At 37.7% G+C, this 13,441-nt stretch overlaps 1 protein-coding gene across 4 annotated transcripts in view; it reads left to right on the top strand.

Moving 5' to 3' along the window:
- NMT2 (N-myristoyltransferase 2) overlaps positions 1–12,589 on the top strand; it is a 58,785-nt gene extending 46,196 nt beyond the window's left edge. For all 4 annotated transcript variants that reach the window (XM_070601107.1, XM_070601106.1, XM_070601105.1 and 1 more), the window contains 4 exons: positions 2,165–2,335; positions 9,502–9,669; positions 10,810–10,947; positions 11,123–12,589. In XM_070601107.1, the coding sequence (XP_070457208.1) occupies positions 2,165–2,335; positions 9,502–9,669; positions 10,810–10,947; positions 11,123–11,143 (498 nt within the window). In that variant the 3' untranslated portion in view covers positions 11,144–12,589. The remainder of the gene's footprint in view (positions 1–2,164; positions 2,336–9,501; positions 9,670–10,809; positions 10,948–11,122) is intronic.
- Positions 12,590–13,441: the final 852 nt, after the last annotated feature.

Genomic DNA, 13,441 nt, shown 5'->3' on the forward strand with positions numbered 1-13,441 from the left:
AATAATTCTTAAGAGCATAATGGGGGATCCCAGACCAAAATATTTGAGAACTGCTGCTTTAAGGCTGTCTTCTGGGCAAAAGATGTTGATTTGGGTGATTTCACAGTATGAAACTCAGTGAATGAGAATTGTGCTGCAGAGGAATGCCTTGCTCTAGAAAGAAGTTGGCAAGCTTTTTCTTCATTTCTGAATATTCTCTATTAACATATGTATTCTGTTGCTTTCATCAATTAATTGCTTGGTATTATTGATTATTACTGAACCAGTAACAAAAGAAAAAACAGTCTAATATTGTGAAAGGCTATTTAAAATTTATAAAGATCATCCTCATAGCAGAAAATAATCTTTTTTTAATGACTTCGTATACATTCTATATGGTTCTGGTCTTCCTACTAGTATTTAGAAATGCATATTTGTTATATTTACCAGTATTTGGAAATCACATAGGTTCCCTTTTCCCATCAATTGCAGCATAGAAATGCTACCAGATACTAAAATTGGCTCAGGGGAGACAGAAGGAAAATACAGTTTCATGCCTGGCTGGCACATAAATGCCAGGCCGTAGAAGTGTCATCTCTCCAGAGCTGACAGTGACTGTTTCCATGCCTGCAGCCTTCACCTTGCCTTATTGGGTAAATGACTGTGGTACCAAACATAGGAACTCATTCAGTCATTCCACAGTCATTCAGTATCCAGGCTGCTGTTGCCATGCTGGTCTGAAGAGTGAAGCCTTGGATGGAAGCTGCAACCTGGGGATTTCTGGTCCTTTGCCTTTGAGATCCACAGAAAGACTAGATGTAGGACTCTATTAGATGTTGAAGACTTAAGTTCTCTCAATGTAGACTCTTAAGCTATATTTTAGCTGCATCACTATGTCTTTATAGATTACACAAGTCATAACTGAGTGGCACATAGTAAATACTCAGCTGTCAGGTCTCTAAATACAAAGAACGCCCCTCCCATCTCCCTCTCCCCTGCTAATCAACAATCAGTCACACGCTTTGTCACAGAACCTTAGAAACCTCTGCACAACCACTAACATCGATCAGAGCCGGCACTTAGATAAAATCCTCTTTTCTGCCTTGGGCTCCTGCCATACTGCTGGTCTGAGGATGCAGGAAACTGTAATGAGCTAATTTTAGAGGCAGTTTTTTTATTTTAGAACATTTGGAAATAATTGAGGATAGAAAAGGTAGAGTAGCAATATTTATATACATTATTTTATTTCTTCAAGAAAAAAGGTACAGTTAACTGGAGAAATGAAGTTGTATTTCAAAGTTTTTCATTTTCTGTTTGTAAAACAGGTGAATGTACTGGGCTTTCTCACTTCTGGTCTCCAGGGCCCTGGTGTCTGGTCGGTTCCTAGAGAGCTGAGTGAGGTCTGGAGCTCGTTTGAAGACAGGCACTGGAACAAGTCCAAATGGGGACCTGTCCTGAACTTAAGGTTCTTGTATTCCTGGGGCCTAACGTAAAAATTGTGATGTTCTGGAATGATGGATTCAAATACCTATTCTGATCCCTTTTAATCGAAAGATAGTATGAGAGGCCAGGGCCAGTCCTTTGCAGCCAGCCATTGGCCTTTAGAAAATACTCTAGCTGTTAAAATGCCTGCCTTCCCGTTCTCACCAATATGATTCACTTTTATTTCATTGTTGACAAGAATAAAATAGCTGCATCCTTTTCACGGGCTATTGAATAAAATAAGTTTCTCAACTGTTTTCAACTGTGTTTTCAACACGTCAGGCAGGGCAGTTTTAAAGCACAGTACTCCAGAAACCATGCTAAGATTCTTCTGTCCTGTCATGCAGGCTGCTAAAGTTCTTGGCATTGGTCTAGAGATGAACTTGGACTGTTCCGTTTGATTTTGTTTGGGTCACAAGCGATGTCAACCACAGACCTGGCACAGAGATGAGAAGATACACTGTCCAGCATATATTCTAACTCAGTGCTTCTCAAACTTTAACGTGTATGCACATCACCAGGGGTTCTTGTTAAATTGCAGATTCTGACATGGTAGGTCGGGGGTGGGGCCAGGTTTCTGCAGTTCCGACAAGCTCCCGGGTGGTGCTGGTCCAGCTGGTCCGCAGACCACACTCTAGTGCAAAGTACTTTTACTTCTCTTAGATTTAAACTTTCCAATGTGTTTTGTTTTCACTCTAACAAGGTTACAAAGACTTCAGGCTTGAGACCGATGGAACCACGAGATATCAAAGCAGTTCGAGAATTAACCAACACTTACCTGAAGCAGTTTCATCTAGCCCCGGTGATGGATGAAGAGGAAGTCGCCCACTGGTTCCTCCCCCAGGAGCACATTATTGACACGTTTGTAGTGGAGGTAAAGATGAGGTGATAAGCCAGTACAGAGAAGTATGGAAATACTGTACAGTCGAGTCTGTTTTCCAGAAAGCTCATAGAGTGCCCATTTCTTTCCTTCCTCTGTGACTTACTGCTTCTATACCAGATTTCTGCTCACCTTGATAGAACCAGAGTTGCATCTTATGGTTTCCATTCTGGGAAAGAGCACACTTTTACTACTTATTAATGGGAAATAAGGATACTTTTCTGTTGTTACCTGTGTGATGACTGCTTTTCTCAGTTTTGAAAAAGCCAATTTTGATGACCTCATCTGAGATAGATCAAAGTTTAACGTTCCTTTAGTTTTGCAAAACTGTTTGGAGCTGAACTGCCTTTGGTTGAGACGGCATAATTCAACCGCTTCACTCAACCCTTGTTCAAGGGAAGGAAGGAAAAGTGTCTGGATCTTCTGATTATTGGTTAGATGAATTTGAGAGAGTGCTTTGTAAACGTTTTTTTAAAGCTTAGAATCTGCTGCTCAAATGACATCTCACGTAGAGGCTTAATTTTAGGTTGGAGTGGAATTGGGTTGAGAAGTTGGGATTTAATCTGCTAAGTACCTGGAGGAGAGAAAAGAGTGGGGAGGCCAGTTAGAAGCTACTGTAGTGGTCCTTCCGCCATTCATTTGTAAGCACTGGGCCGGAAGTGTATTTTCAGCATTGTCAGGCCTTGTCTGGATGTAGGATTACGGCCGAGTTAGGGCAGTACTGGTGGGAGTGGACAAGGTAGATTGAAAGGACATTTCTGGAGAACAACTGAACAGTCTTTGTTTTTAAACTTTTATTTCTAACACAGTGCTCGAGTGGACATCTTTGTGCACAAATTTTTATGCACGTGTGTAAGTTTCTCCAGGGCAGCAGTTCTCAAAGTTTTGATTTTAGGACTCTTACTCTCTTAAGAATTGCTGAGGACCCCAAAGAGCTTTTAGTTTTTTGGAGCATATCTACAGATATTTACTGTATTCAAAATTAAAACAAAAAATTTTAAATATTATTTCATTTAATAATATAGCAATAATAAACCCATTACATCTTACCCAAATAACATATTTTGTATGAAAAGTAACTATTTTCCAAAATAAAATTAGTGAATAGTATTATTTGATATTTTGGTGAATCTCTGTAATGTCTGACTTGAGACAACTGGTTCCCACATCTGCCTCTGCATTCTGTGATATGTTGTTTTGGTTGAAGTATGTGAAAAAAAAATCCCGTGAAGTATTGAAGATATGGAAAAGAATGAGTATTTTAATAGCCGTTGTGGATAATTGTGGATATTCTTTATCTGAAATCTTATTAATGAACTTTTCATACTCTGTTAGATTAAAACCCACTGGTCTCTCTGGTCCTTGGAATGAATCTTTTACCAGTGTATGAGTTTGCGACATCATACATTGATCATTTAGAAAATACTGGTTCAGTGAGTTACAAGATCTTCCAAATATTGATATTCGATTATATAATATCAAAAAAATCACATTCATCGATATCACCAGCACTGTCCTCAGAGAAGTATAACTCTGAGTGGAGGACACAGGTTTTTCCAAACTTTAACTTGCACATGAAAGCTCACATTTCATCACTGGCAACAAATCCTGCCAGTTTTTTCTGTAGCAACAGGCTCACATCATTCATTTTCTAGAAAATGCACCAGATACCCCAATCTGAGCAACTGTCATGTGCCGCTCCTGCTTTAGCGTGGTGTTCCACGAAGAAAGCGGCTGGTTCAGCTCACAGCTCAGTCGCCTGAGAGCTTCTCCTTGAGACAGCCCTCATGTCTCAGGCTGCAGCAGGAGTGCATTGTGTGTACTTCCTGTTTCATCACACAGAATATTAAAAAGATGTGTTCTTAAGGGTGGAGAGTTGTTAAAATTAATCATTCTTAAGCAAGGACGTGCCTAAGTGAAACCCGTTTGAACCATGGTGGTGTGGTGATGAATAAAACAGCCACTGTACAGTTGGGTGCCACTGCCGCATTTTGTGCTGTGGCACCAGCCGTGGTACTCACCGTTGCGTCTGCGCTCTCAGTGCGATGTCCATGTGGTGGCCGAGGCAGGCACCTTCTCAGTGCTCTTATGGAAATGCTTTTGACTTCACAGACTTCTGAAGGGGTCTCAGGGACCCACAGGGGTTCACAGACCACATTTTGAGAACTGCTGCCCTAGGGTGTAGACTTTAGAAGTCGAACTGCTGAATGTGAGGGTCAGACACATCTTTAACATTGCTGAAGGTTGCCAGTTAGCTTGCCAGAGTATCTCTTCGCAGTGCCTAAGAGGGCTGGTTCCTCCCAGCCTCACTAGCACTGGGGTATTACCAGACTTTAACATTAGGCCAGTCTGATGGTATCAAATGGTATCTTCTTTTTATTTGTTCTTATTATTAGTGAATGTGAACACGTCATAGATCTGTCAGCCGTTTTTATTTCTTTTGGATGAATTTGCTGTTCCTGTACTTTACAGTGAAAAAAAACAACAGACAATCTTCTCGATTTGTGAACGGTTTTCTGTTTGCTGAATATGAACACCTTTTCTTGTGGTCTGTTTCTGGGTTCTTTATTCTGTTCCACTGATGTCTGTGTCTGTTCCTCCACCACTACCACGCTATCTCGATTATTATAGCTCTATGTTATGCCTTGATATCAGGTAGAGTGATTCCTCCCACTTCATTTTTCTTTCTCAAGATTGTTTTAGCTGATCTATTTCCTTCTCCTCTCCATAGAAATTTTGGAATAAGCTTGTCTTTGTCTACAAAACACCTTGCTGGGATTTTGATAAGAATTATGTTAAATGTATAGATTAATTTGGGGAGAACTGATAAGTCTTCCAATCTATGACCACGGTATGCCTCCATTATTTAGATGTTTTAAAATTTCTATTATCAGCATTCTGTAATTGTCAGCATCCACATCCTGTACATGTCTTCTTAAGTGTATACCTAAATACTGCATTTTCCTTGGAGTGATTAGAAATGGTGTTTAATTTTGGTTTCTGCATGTTCACTGTTAAGTATATAGGAATGCAATTGCTTTTTCCGTGTTTATCTTACATCCTGCAACCTTGCTGAAATCACTACCAGTTCCAGGAGTTTATTTTTAGATTTCTTGGGATTTCTAAATAGACGATCATGTCATGTGCAAACAGGGACAGTTTGGTTTCTTTCCTTCCCATCCATAGGCCTTTTATTTTGTTGTCTTGCCTTACTGCAGGGGCTACATCTAGATCTTCCAATACTCTGTTGAATGAGAGTGGTCAACATCCTCACCTTGTTCTTGATGTTAGGGGGAAAGCAGTCAGTCTTCCACGGTCAGTCTTACACCATAATATCAGTTGTGAGTTTCTTGTAGATACGTCTTATCAATTTTAGATAATTCCTAACTTGCTGAGAGTTATCATAAATGGGCATTGGATTTTGTCTAGTGCTTTTTCTGCTTCAATTGATATGACCATATGATTTTTCTTCTTTAGTCTGTTGATATGGTTTATTCATTGATCTTTGAATGTTTGACCACCCTTGCATCTTGCATACATAGAAAAAATCCACTTGGGTGTGTAATTCTTTTCATACATTGTTGGATTTGGAGTGCTAATAGTTTGTTGAGTGTTTGTTGAGTTCTTGAGAGTTTCTTTCTTTTTTTTTTGTACTGTCTTTATCTGGTTTTTGGCCTCTTAAAATGACTTGGGAAGTGTTACTTCCTCTCATATTTTCTAGAAGAAATTATACAGCACTGGTGTTAATTCTTTAAATGTTGCTAGAATTCTCCATTTGAAACCATCTAACCTTAGAGAATTCTTTATTATTAAAATAATGAATTCAGTTTCTTAAATGGTTATAGGACTATTCAGATGATCTGTCTCATCTTGATTGACTTTTAATAGTTTGTGGGTTTTGAGGAATTGGTCCACTTCTTAATTGTCAAATTTATAAGAGTAAAGCTGTTCATAGTATTGCCTTTTAATGGCAGCAGGATCTATCTCTTATTTCATTCCTCATGTTGATGATTTGTATCTTCTCTCCTTGTATTTTTATCAGTTTTGCCAGCATTGTATCGATTTTATTGATTTTTTCCCCAAAGAACAAAGCGTTTGTTTCATTGATTTTTCTCTGTTTTCCTATTTTCAGTGTCATTGATTTCTGCACTTACTTTTATTAATTCCTTCCTTCTGCTTGCTTTGGGCTTATTTTGCTCTTCTTTTTCTCATTCCTTGAGGGAGGAACTTAGATTATTAATTTAAGACCTTTCCTTTTACAGTGTAAGCATTTAGTTCTGTAAATGTCCTTCTCCACACTGCTTTAGCTGCATCCTACATAATTTGGTAAGTCGTATTTTCATTTTCATTCAGTTCTATACAATTTTTAATTTCCTTTGAGACTTCTTTGACCCAGGGAGTATTTAGAATTCTGTTGTTCAATTTTGGTGTGCTTACTGATTTCCTATTGATTTGTAGTTTGACTTCATTATGTTTGGAGAACACACTCTGAATGATTTCAATTTAGTTCTTGAGGTTTGTTTTAGGTCTATATGGTCTATCTTGGTGAATGTCCAATGTGCTTGTGAAATGTGTATCCTGCTGTTTTGGTGTGGAGTGTTCTATTTATGCTAATTAGATCCTATTGATTACATTATTCAGATTTCCTACATCCTTGCTGGTTTTCTTTCTAGTAGTTCTCAGCTGATGAGAGGGGTGTGGAAGTTCCCAACTGTAATTGTGGGTTTGTCTGTTTCTCCTTCTAGCTATATCAGTTTTTCGTGTATTTTGAGGATCTTCTTTAGTACTTCCACATTTAACCTTAATGTCTTCCTAGTGGATTGATCTTTACCATCATGTAAGACCCATCTTTGTCTCTAGTAATTTTCTTTGCTCTGAAGTCTACTTTATCAGCTATAATACAGCCCCTCCTAAAATTAATGTTTGCATCATACATCTTTTTCAATCCTTTTACTTTCAACCTATCTGTGTCAATGAATTTGAAGTGAGTTTCTTGTAAACAGCATAGAGTTGGGCCACATTTCTTTATCCATTCTGCCAGTATTTCTTTTGATTGGTGTATTTAGACCATTTACATCTGATAATTATTGATATGTTAGAGCTTAAGTCTGCCATTTTATTATTGGTTTTCTGTTTGTTTCCTCTGGTTCTTGTTCCTCAATTTTTTTTTCCTTCTCTTCATGTGGGTTACTTGACCATTTTTTAGGATTATGTCTTGACTTATTTATAGTGCATTTGAGTGTAGCTGTGTGGTTTTCATAAGGGTTGCTCTGGGTCCTACAATATCCACATGGGATTCATCACAGTCCACTGGTACCCACATTTTACCACTACAAGTGCCCTCACTTATATTTAGGTCCCTTTTCCTTCTCGACTTTTAAATATCCTTGTCTTAAGTATCAGATGGTGTTATAATTTTTATTTCAATCACCAAGTAGATTTATAAAACTTATGAGAAGCATAGTTTATAGTATGTGCCAAAATTTCTGCTTTTTTAACTGTTCTTTGTTCCTGATGCTCCAAGACTTCTGTTTTTTTAAATTTCCTTTGTGTTTGGAGAATTCTTTTGGCCAATTTGAAAGGTATGTCCACTAACAACAAATTCTTGTAGTTTTCATTGGTCTAAGAATGTCCTTATTTCCCGTTCATTTCTGAAGGACAGTTGCACCAGATATAGAATTCACAGTTGAATGTTCTTTTCTCTCAGCACTTAAGAAATGTTATGCCACTTCCCTCTGGCCTTGTGCTTTCAGATGAGGAGTCTGCTGTCATTCTCACTGCTGTTACCCCATAGGTAATGCATTGTTTCTCTATGGCTACTGTCAAGATTTTTCTTTGTCTTTAGTTTTCAGAAATTTAATTATGACATGTCTTGGTGTGGATTTCCTTGGGTTTATCCTGTTAGGGTTCACTCAGCATCTTGAATCTATTGCATGTGTTTTGCCAGATTTGGGGAGTTTTCAGCCATTGTTTCTTCAAGTTCTTTCAGCCCCATGTTTTCTCCTTTCTTTCTGGGACTCCAGTGATGTGAATATTGGATCTTTTGTTACTGTCTCACAGATCCCTGAGACTTAATTATTTTTTTCAATCAGTTTTCTCTCTGTTGTTTATATGGGTAAATTCTACTGAATTCTTCAAGTTCAGTGATTCTGCCCTCTGTCATCTCCACTCTACTACTGAGCCCATCCGCTGGCTTCCGTTTTTGTTTGTAATTTCTCTTATGGTATTTTTCAAGTTGAAAATCCTTATTAAAGCTGAAAGTTTAGGTCTTTACTTCATTTCTGATACTGAGCTGCTAATACAGAGCAATAGAGAATCACTTCAGCTTAATGTCTTCCTTGATGTCTGAAAAAAGGTTTAATGAATCAGAAACACTCAAAAACCAGATAATCCATCCCTCTGGAATTCTCCTTTCTGCTGAAAGAAATACTATCACTGGCATGCATGTGGTCTAGCCTCCTCAGCTATATAATTCAAAGGTGTCATAGTTTGGATTATATGCAGACTGCATAGGCCACCACAGCTAATTAAAACACTCCAAACAGTCCTGAGTTTCTTGTATTGAAGGGTATACCAGTGACGATGACATGAATACCATCTTTTGTGTCCCTTTTGATTTTTGAAAGCTTCAGATTTTCTCATTCACACATGTATATTTTAGTGCAGTACCAATGCTTTTCACAAGTTTCTCAAAAACAGCTTCCAAACTTTACCCAGCTTCACTTCAACTTGATAAAATTCTTGCCTTGTGCCGAGATGTTAGATATTACACAGTATCTTTTAGTTGGAGAAGGCAGCCTTCAATCTGTAGCGTGCTTATTTCCACAGAAACAACCACCTGCTATTATCACTGTTCCCGAAGTCTCGAGAGACTCATTAGTCAATCTGAGGGATGCTTTCCTTTTAGAACATTCTACTTAAGAACTTTACTCGAACTGCCGACCTGCACCTGGGCTAAGGTGCAACTCCATGCTCCCCTCAGGCTCTACACTGCGTACTCTGAGGGGCTCCGAATCAGACTGCCGAGAGAGAAGTATGAGTTGTTGATTTTCCTTCTAACAGAAAGTTACAGTGTGAGTCGAAGATCAGAGAGTTAGCTTAAACGCATGGATGAAATTTGTTTAAGGAAGTATTTACCTGACATTACCTTTGTTCTTTAGAACTCCAGTGGTAAACTAACTGACTTCCTGAGCTTCTACACACTCCCCTCCACAGTCATGCACCACCCTGCTCACAAGAGCCTGAAGGCTGCTTACTCCTTCTACAACATTCACACGGAGACGCCGCTGCTGGACCTCATGAGTGATGCGCTCATTATAGCCAAACTGGTGAGAGACTCGCTCCTTTTTGTCCTACATGTTTCTCCAAAGATGAATGTCAACGTATATAAAACATCTTATTGTATTTTCTTCCACACAGGTGGGATTCATTTGAGATATTTTTTTTGATTGACTGTTAACCATCAATCAAAGGAAGAATTTTGATAAGAGTTTCTTTTAAAACATTAATGGCTGTTTTCATCATTAATTCTATTGCAATGTAACCAAAAAGACATTTTACACAAATTAGAAACTTGTTTTTAAACCTTATATAAGAATACATATAAGAAAAATACGCAATCCCACGATATAAGGAAAATACATCAGTGTGTGTGTAACAGGGAATAATTAGCAACAATAAGTTTTTTGACAACTAAAAACAGTTTCTGAATTCTAAAGCTAAGAAATTTTATTTTTAAAATTAAAGGGATTGTTATTAAAGGAGTTTAAAATGAAAGGAATTAAATTCAAATTGTGCCTTACTATATCTGCATTATTTATTTCCTCAGTGTAGTAGTTAATTGTTAAATTCTTGCTACAAATAAACATTTTCAACTCTTCCCAAAAAGGCCAGTAAGAAGTTATTTAAGGTAAAAACCCTGAGAAATAGAAATTTAGCTGCTTCATCTATATCACATTTTGTATATTATTATCTAACATTTTAAAGAAATTCAATTTTTACTTTTAAAATTTTACTAATTTATTTCACAGTTATCAGTCCAAAAGAAATATACAACTTAAAGTCTTTAAAACTTTGGCTTTTTAGCTGTAGCTTCCGCTAAGTCAGAACTTAGAAAGGCCAAGAACTAACAATTCTGGAGATGGAGCCAACTGCTCCTTCTAAAACAGGGACAAAGTATTTTCTGAAATCTTTATGGATTATTTTATGTCAGTGGTAGCCAGCATACTACATTTTTTGATTCAGCATTTCTGGCTAATCTTGCTGACTCCATCAGATCCCTGCTAGTTTTCTAAGACAGTTTTGAACTGAATTCTTAACCTATGCTATATATGGCAGACATTAAACCTTATTATACATGCATATTCAAACTACTAGTAGAGGAATTAAACGTTATACTGAAATACATGATAGAGAAAATGTGCTAGTCCTTTGAAATTTTAAATTTTAAATCCTTTTTACATTGGCAGAAAGGATTTGATGTATTCAATGCACTAGATTTGATGGAAAATAAGACATTCTTGGAAAAACTCAAGTTTGGTATAGGAGATGGCAATTTACAATATTACTTGTACAACTGGCGGTGTCCAGGAACAGACTCTGAAAAGGTAAGAGAAGTTGATATGCCCTCTGTAAACTGAATAAATTTACCAAGAAACCTCATGCTTGCTTCCCTTCGGATTAGTAAGTTTTAGTAGCTTTTTAAAAATACAGATCTATTCTACTATAATTTAATTTTCTTGCTTACCTGTTCTTACTATTCCATTTCTTCCCTCCCTGTAGGTTGGACTTGTATTACAATAGATGGATATTTCTATTTCTAGAACTCTGAAACCATCATGTGTTAATATTCCATTTAATGATTCCTGGAACTGCCATTCCAAAGAAGAAAAAAGCACAACTTAAGTGAAATCGATGTAGTTGGTAACAATCAGAAAAGATGAAAAAACATCGCTATGTGACCAGTAGTCCACATTTCTAGCTAGAACATTAAGATTCATCCTTTTTTTCACTGTTTACTTATTTGTAGGAGGGACGAAAGGGTACAAGGAGCACATTCCTCTAATTTTCAACTTTTCGCTGTCCCTTGATGAAGAGAAGGTATTTTTCCACTCTCTAGAAAAGGGACTGTTTTTCTTGGGACTGAACAGACGTCACAGAATCGTGACTCTTGCGTGGAGATAAACTGCTGCATTTTTATTTATTAAGTGGTGGTCCTTTTGTCTGTGTAACAGAATGAAGCATCCATTTGGAAACTTTTCTTGAATCACCTTACATGATGTCATTGAGAACGTTTATGGAATCAGCACTTCTGTCACTCAGTGATGAGTGGTGGATGTTTAAGTGCAGAGCAAGGTAGAAATGTACTGGTGACTAGTACATTCATTTCTCCCGAAGAAAAGTTGCCAAATGAATAAACACACAGATTTGTACTTTGATCTTCAACAGGTCAGTGGATTGGTTCAAGAGCAAACTTTTGTGCAAACATCAAGTGTGCTCTCTCAAAGAGTACACGCCTGTGACAGACTTTGCTGCTGCTGCACAGACTCATTTCTTCTCGGCAACAGCAAGGATATGTGAGGAAAAGAAAATAAAAAGTTCTAAAGTCAAAAGAAATGCCCGGTGGAATTTATTAGTTCTATCAGGACATTGATAGTTCGAATGTTTTTTATTACTTATGCGAAATTGCACATATTCCTTTATGCTGACTTTAATTTATCATGAAACTTGTCATGCTAATGGAAGATGTCTTATTTGTAAATAAGTATTCATAATTTTGTTACTGATTGTTTTTATCTAGAATTTGAAAAACTAAGTTTCTCAGTGTACATAGAGATGTATATATTGCCAATAGTCCAAGGGGAAAAAGATGCTGGATGTGGCCACATCAGCTGGCCTTGACTCAAATTCCACAGAGTAGATACTTCTTCCTGCCTTTACTGTACCAGGGCCTCAGCTGTTCAGTCCAGAAAAACTGAAGTATTTCAGACGACATGATGGCCTTTCCTTCATGTTACAAGTGTCAAATGAAATCAACCATATCTTATCCCAGGCAGGAGCTAGCAAACTATGGCCCACAAGCCAAATCCAGCCCATTGCCTGTTTTTGTACAGCCCACCAGCTAAGGATGGTTTTTACATTTTTGAATGGGTGGGGGGAGAAAAAACAAAAGATGAACATTTTGTGATGTGTGAAAATTAAACAAAATTCAAATCTCAGCTTCCATAAATAAAGTTGTATTCGAACACAGCTGCACTCATTTGTTTGTGTATTGCCTGTGGTTGCTTCATGCTATAAAAGGCAGAGTTGAGTTGTCCCGATGGAGATTGTAGGGCCTGAAGACCTACTTACTATCTTGCCCTTTACAGAAAAAATCTGACCAGTTTACACCAAGGAGCTGTAAGCCACTCTGCAGCTTGCCGTTGTCACAGAAACCAACCCCCAGCTGTGGCATCCCTGAGACCACCACTAGAGGGTGTGCGTGGGCCCCACAGTGGTGCGTAATTGGGACAGGGCTGTTTACTTTGCTGAAGACACAAAGGAAGACTTCTCACAGGGGAGGGTCAAGTCCAGTTGCATGACCCTTCTCTCTTCACAGAAGGAGAATGGCTTCAGAAGCAAACCTGTACCAATTCACCGGAACATTTTTTGAGACACCAGCAGTAAGTAAACGAGATTTTAACATAATCTGGAGTCAAGGTTGTAGTTGGGAATTATGTTCCACTCATTTTTATGGCACAAAGTCTTATATGAAGTAGGTTTTCAAATAATTGCCAGTCATAAACTTTGCCACAAGATTACCTCATTATGAAAATGTGACATTGTTCCTTTACCCATTTACATAATTCTGATTGTTATGGAATTCATATTCTTTTACTGTCATTTTAAAATAGTTATTAATAACTAGCACATTTGCCTCTTTATAATTTAAGATTACCAATGGAAATTTTAAAATAGACCATTGGTAAAACTGTTTACAAAGTAGCTATTAGAACTAAATTTCAACGCAATAGTGTTTTACAGATTCAAAAAAACTAGAATGTCCTGCATCCTTTGTCAATAATGGAAATGCTCTATTCCATGAGGCAGCCTCTCACCCCT

This window comes from Equus przewalskii, chromosome 30 (genome assembly GCF_037783145.1).
Source record: "Equus przewalskii isolate Varuska chromosome 30, EquPr2, whole genome shotgun sequence".
Classification (NCBI taxonomy): Eukaryota; Metazoa; Chordata; class Mammalia; order Perissodactyla; family Equidae; genus Equus; species Equus przewalskii.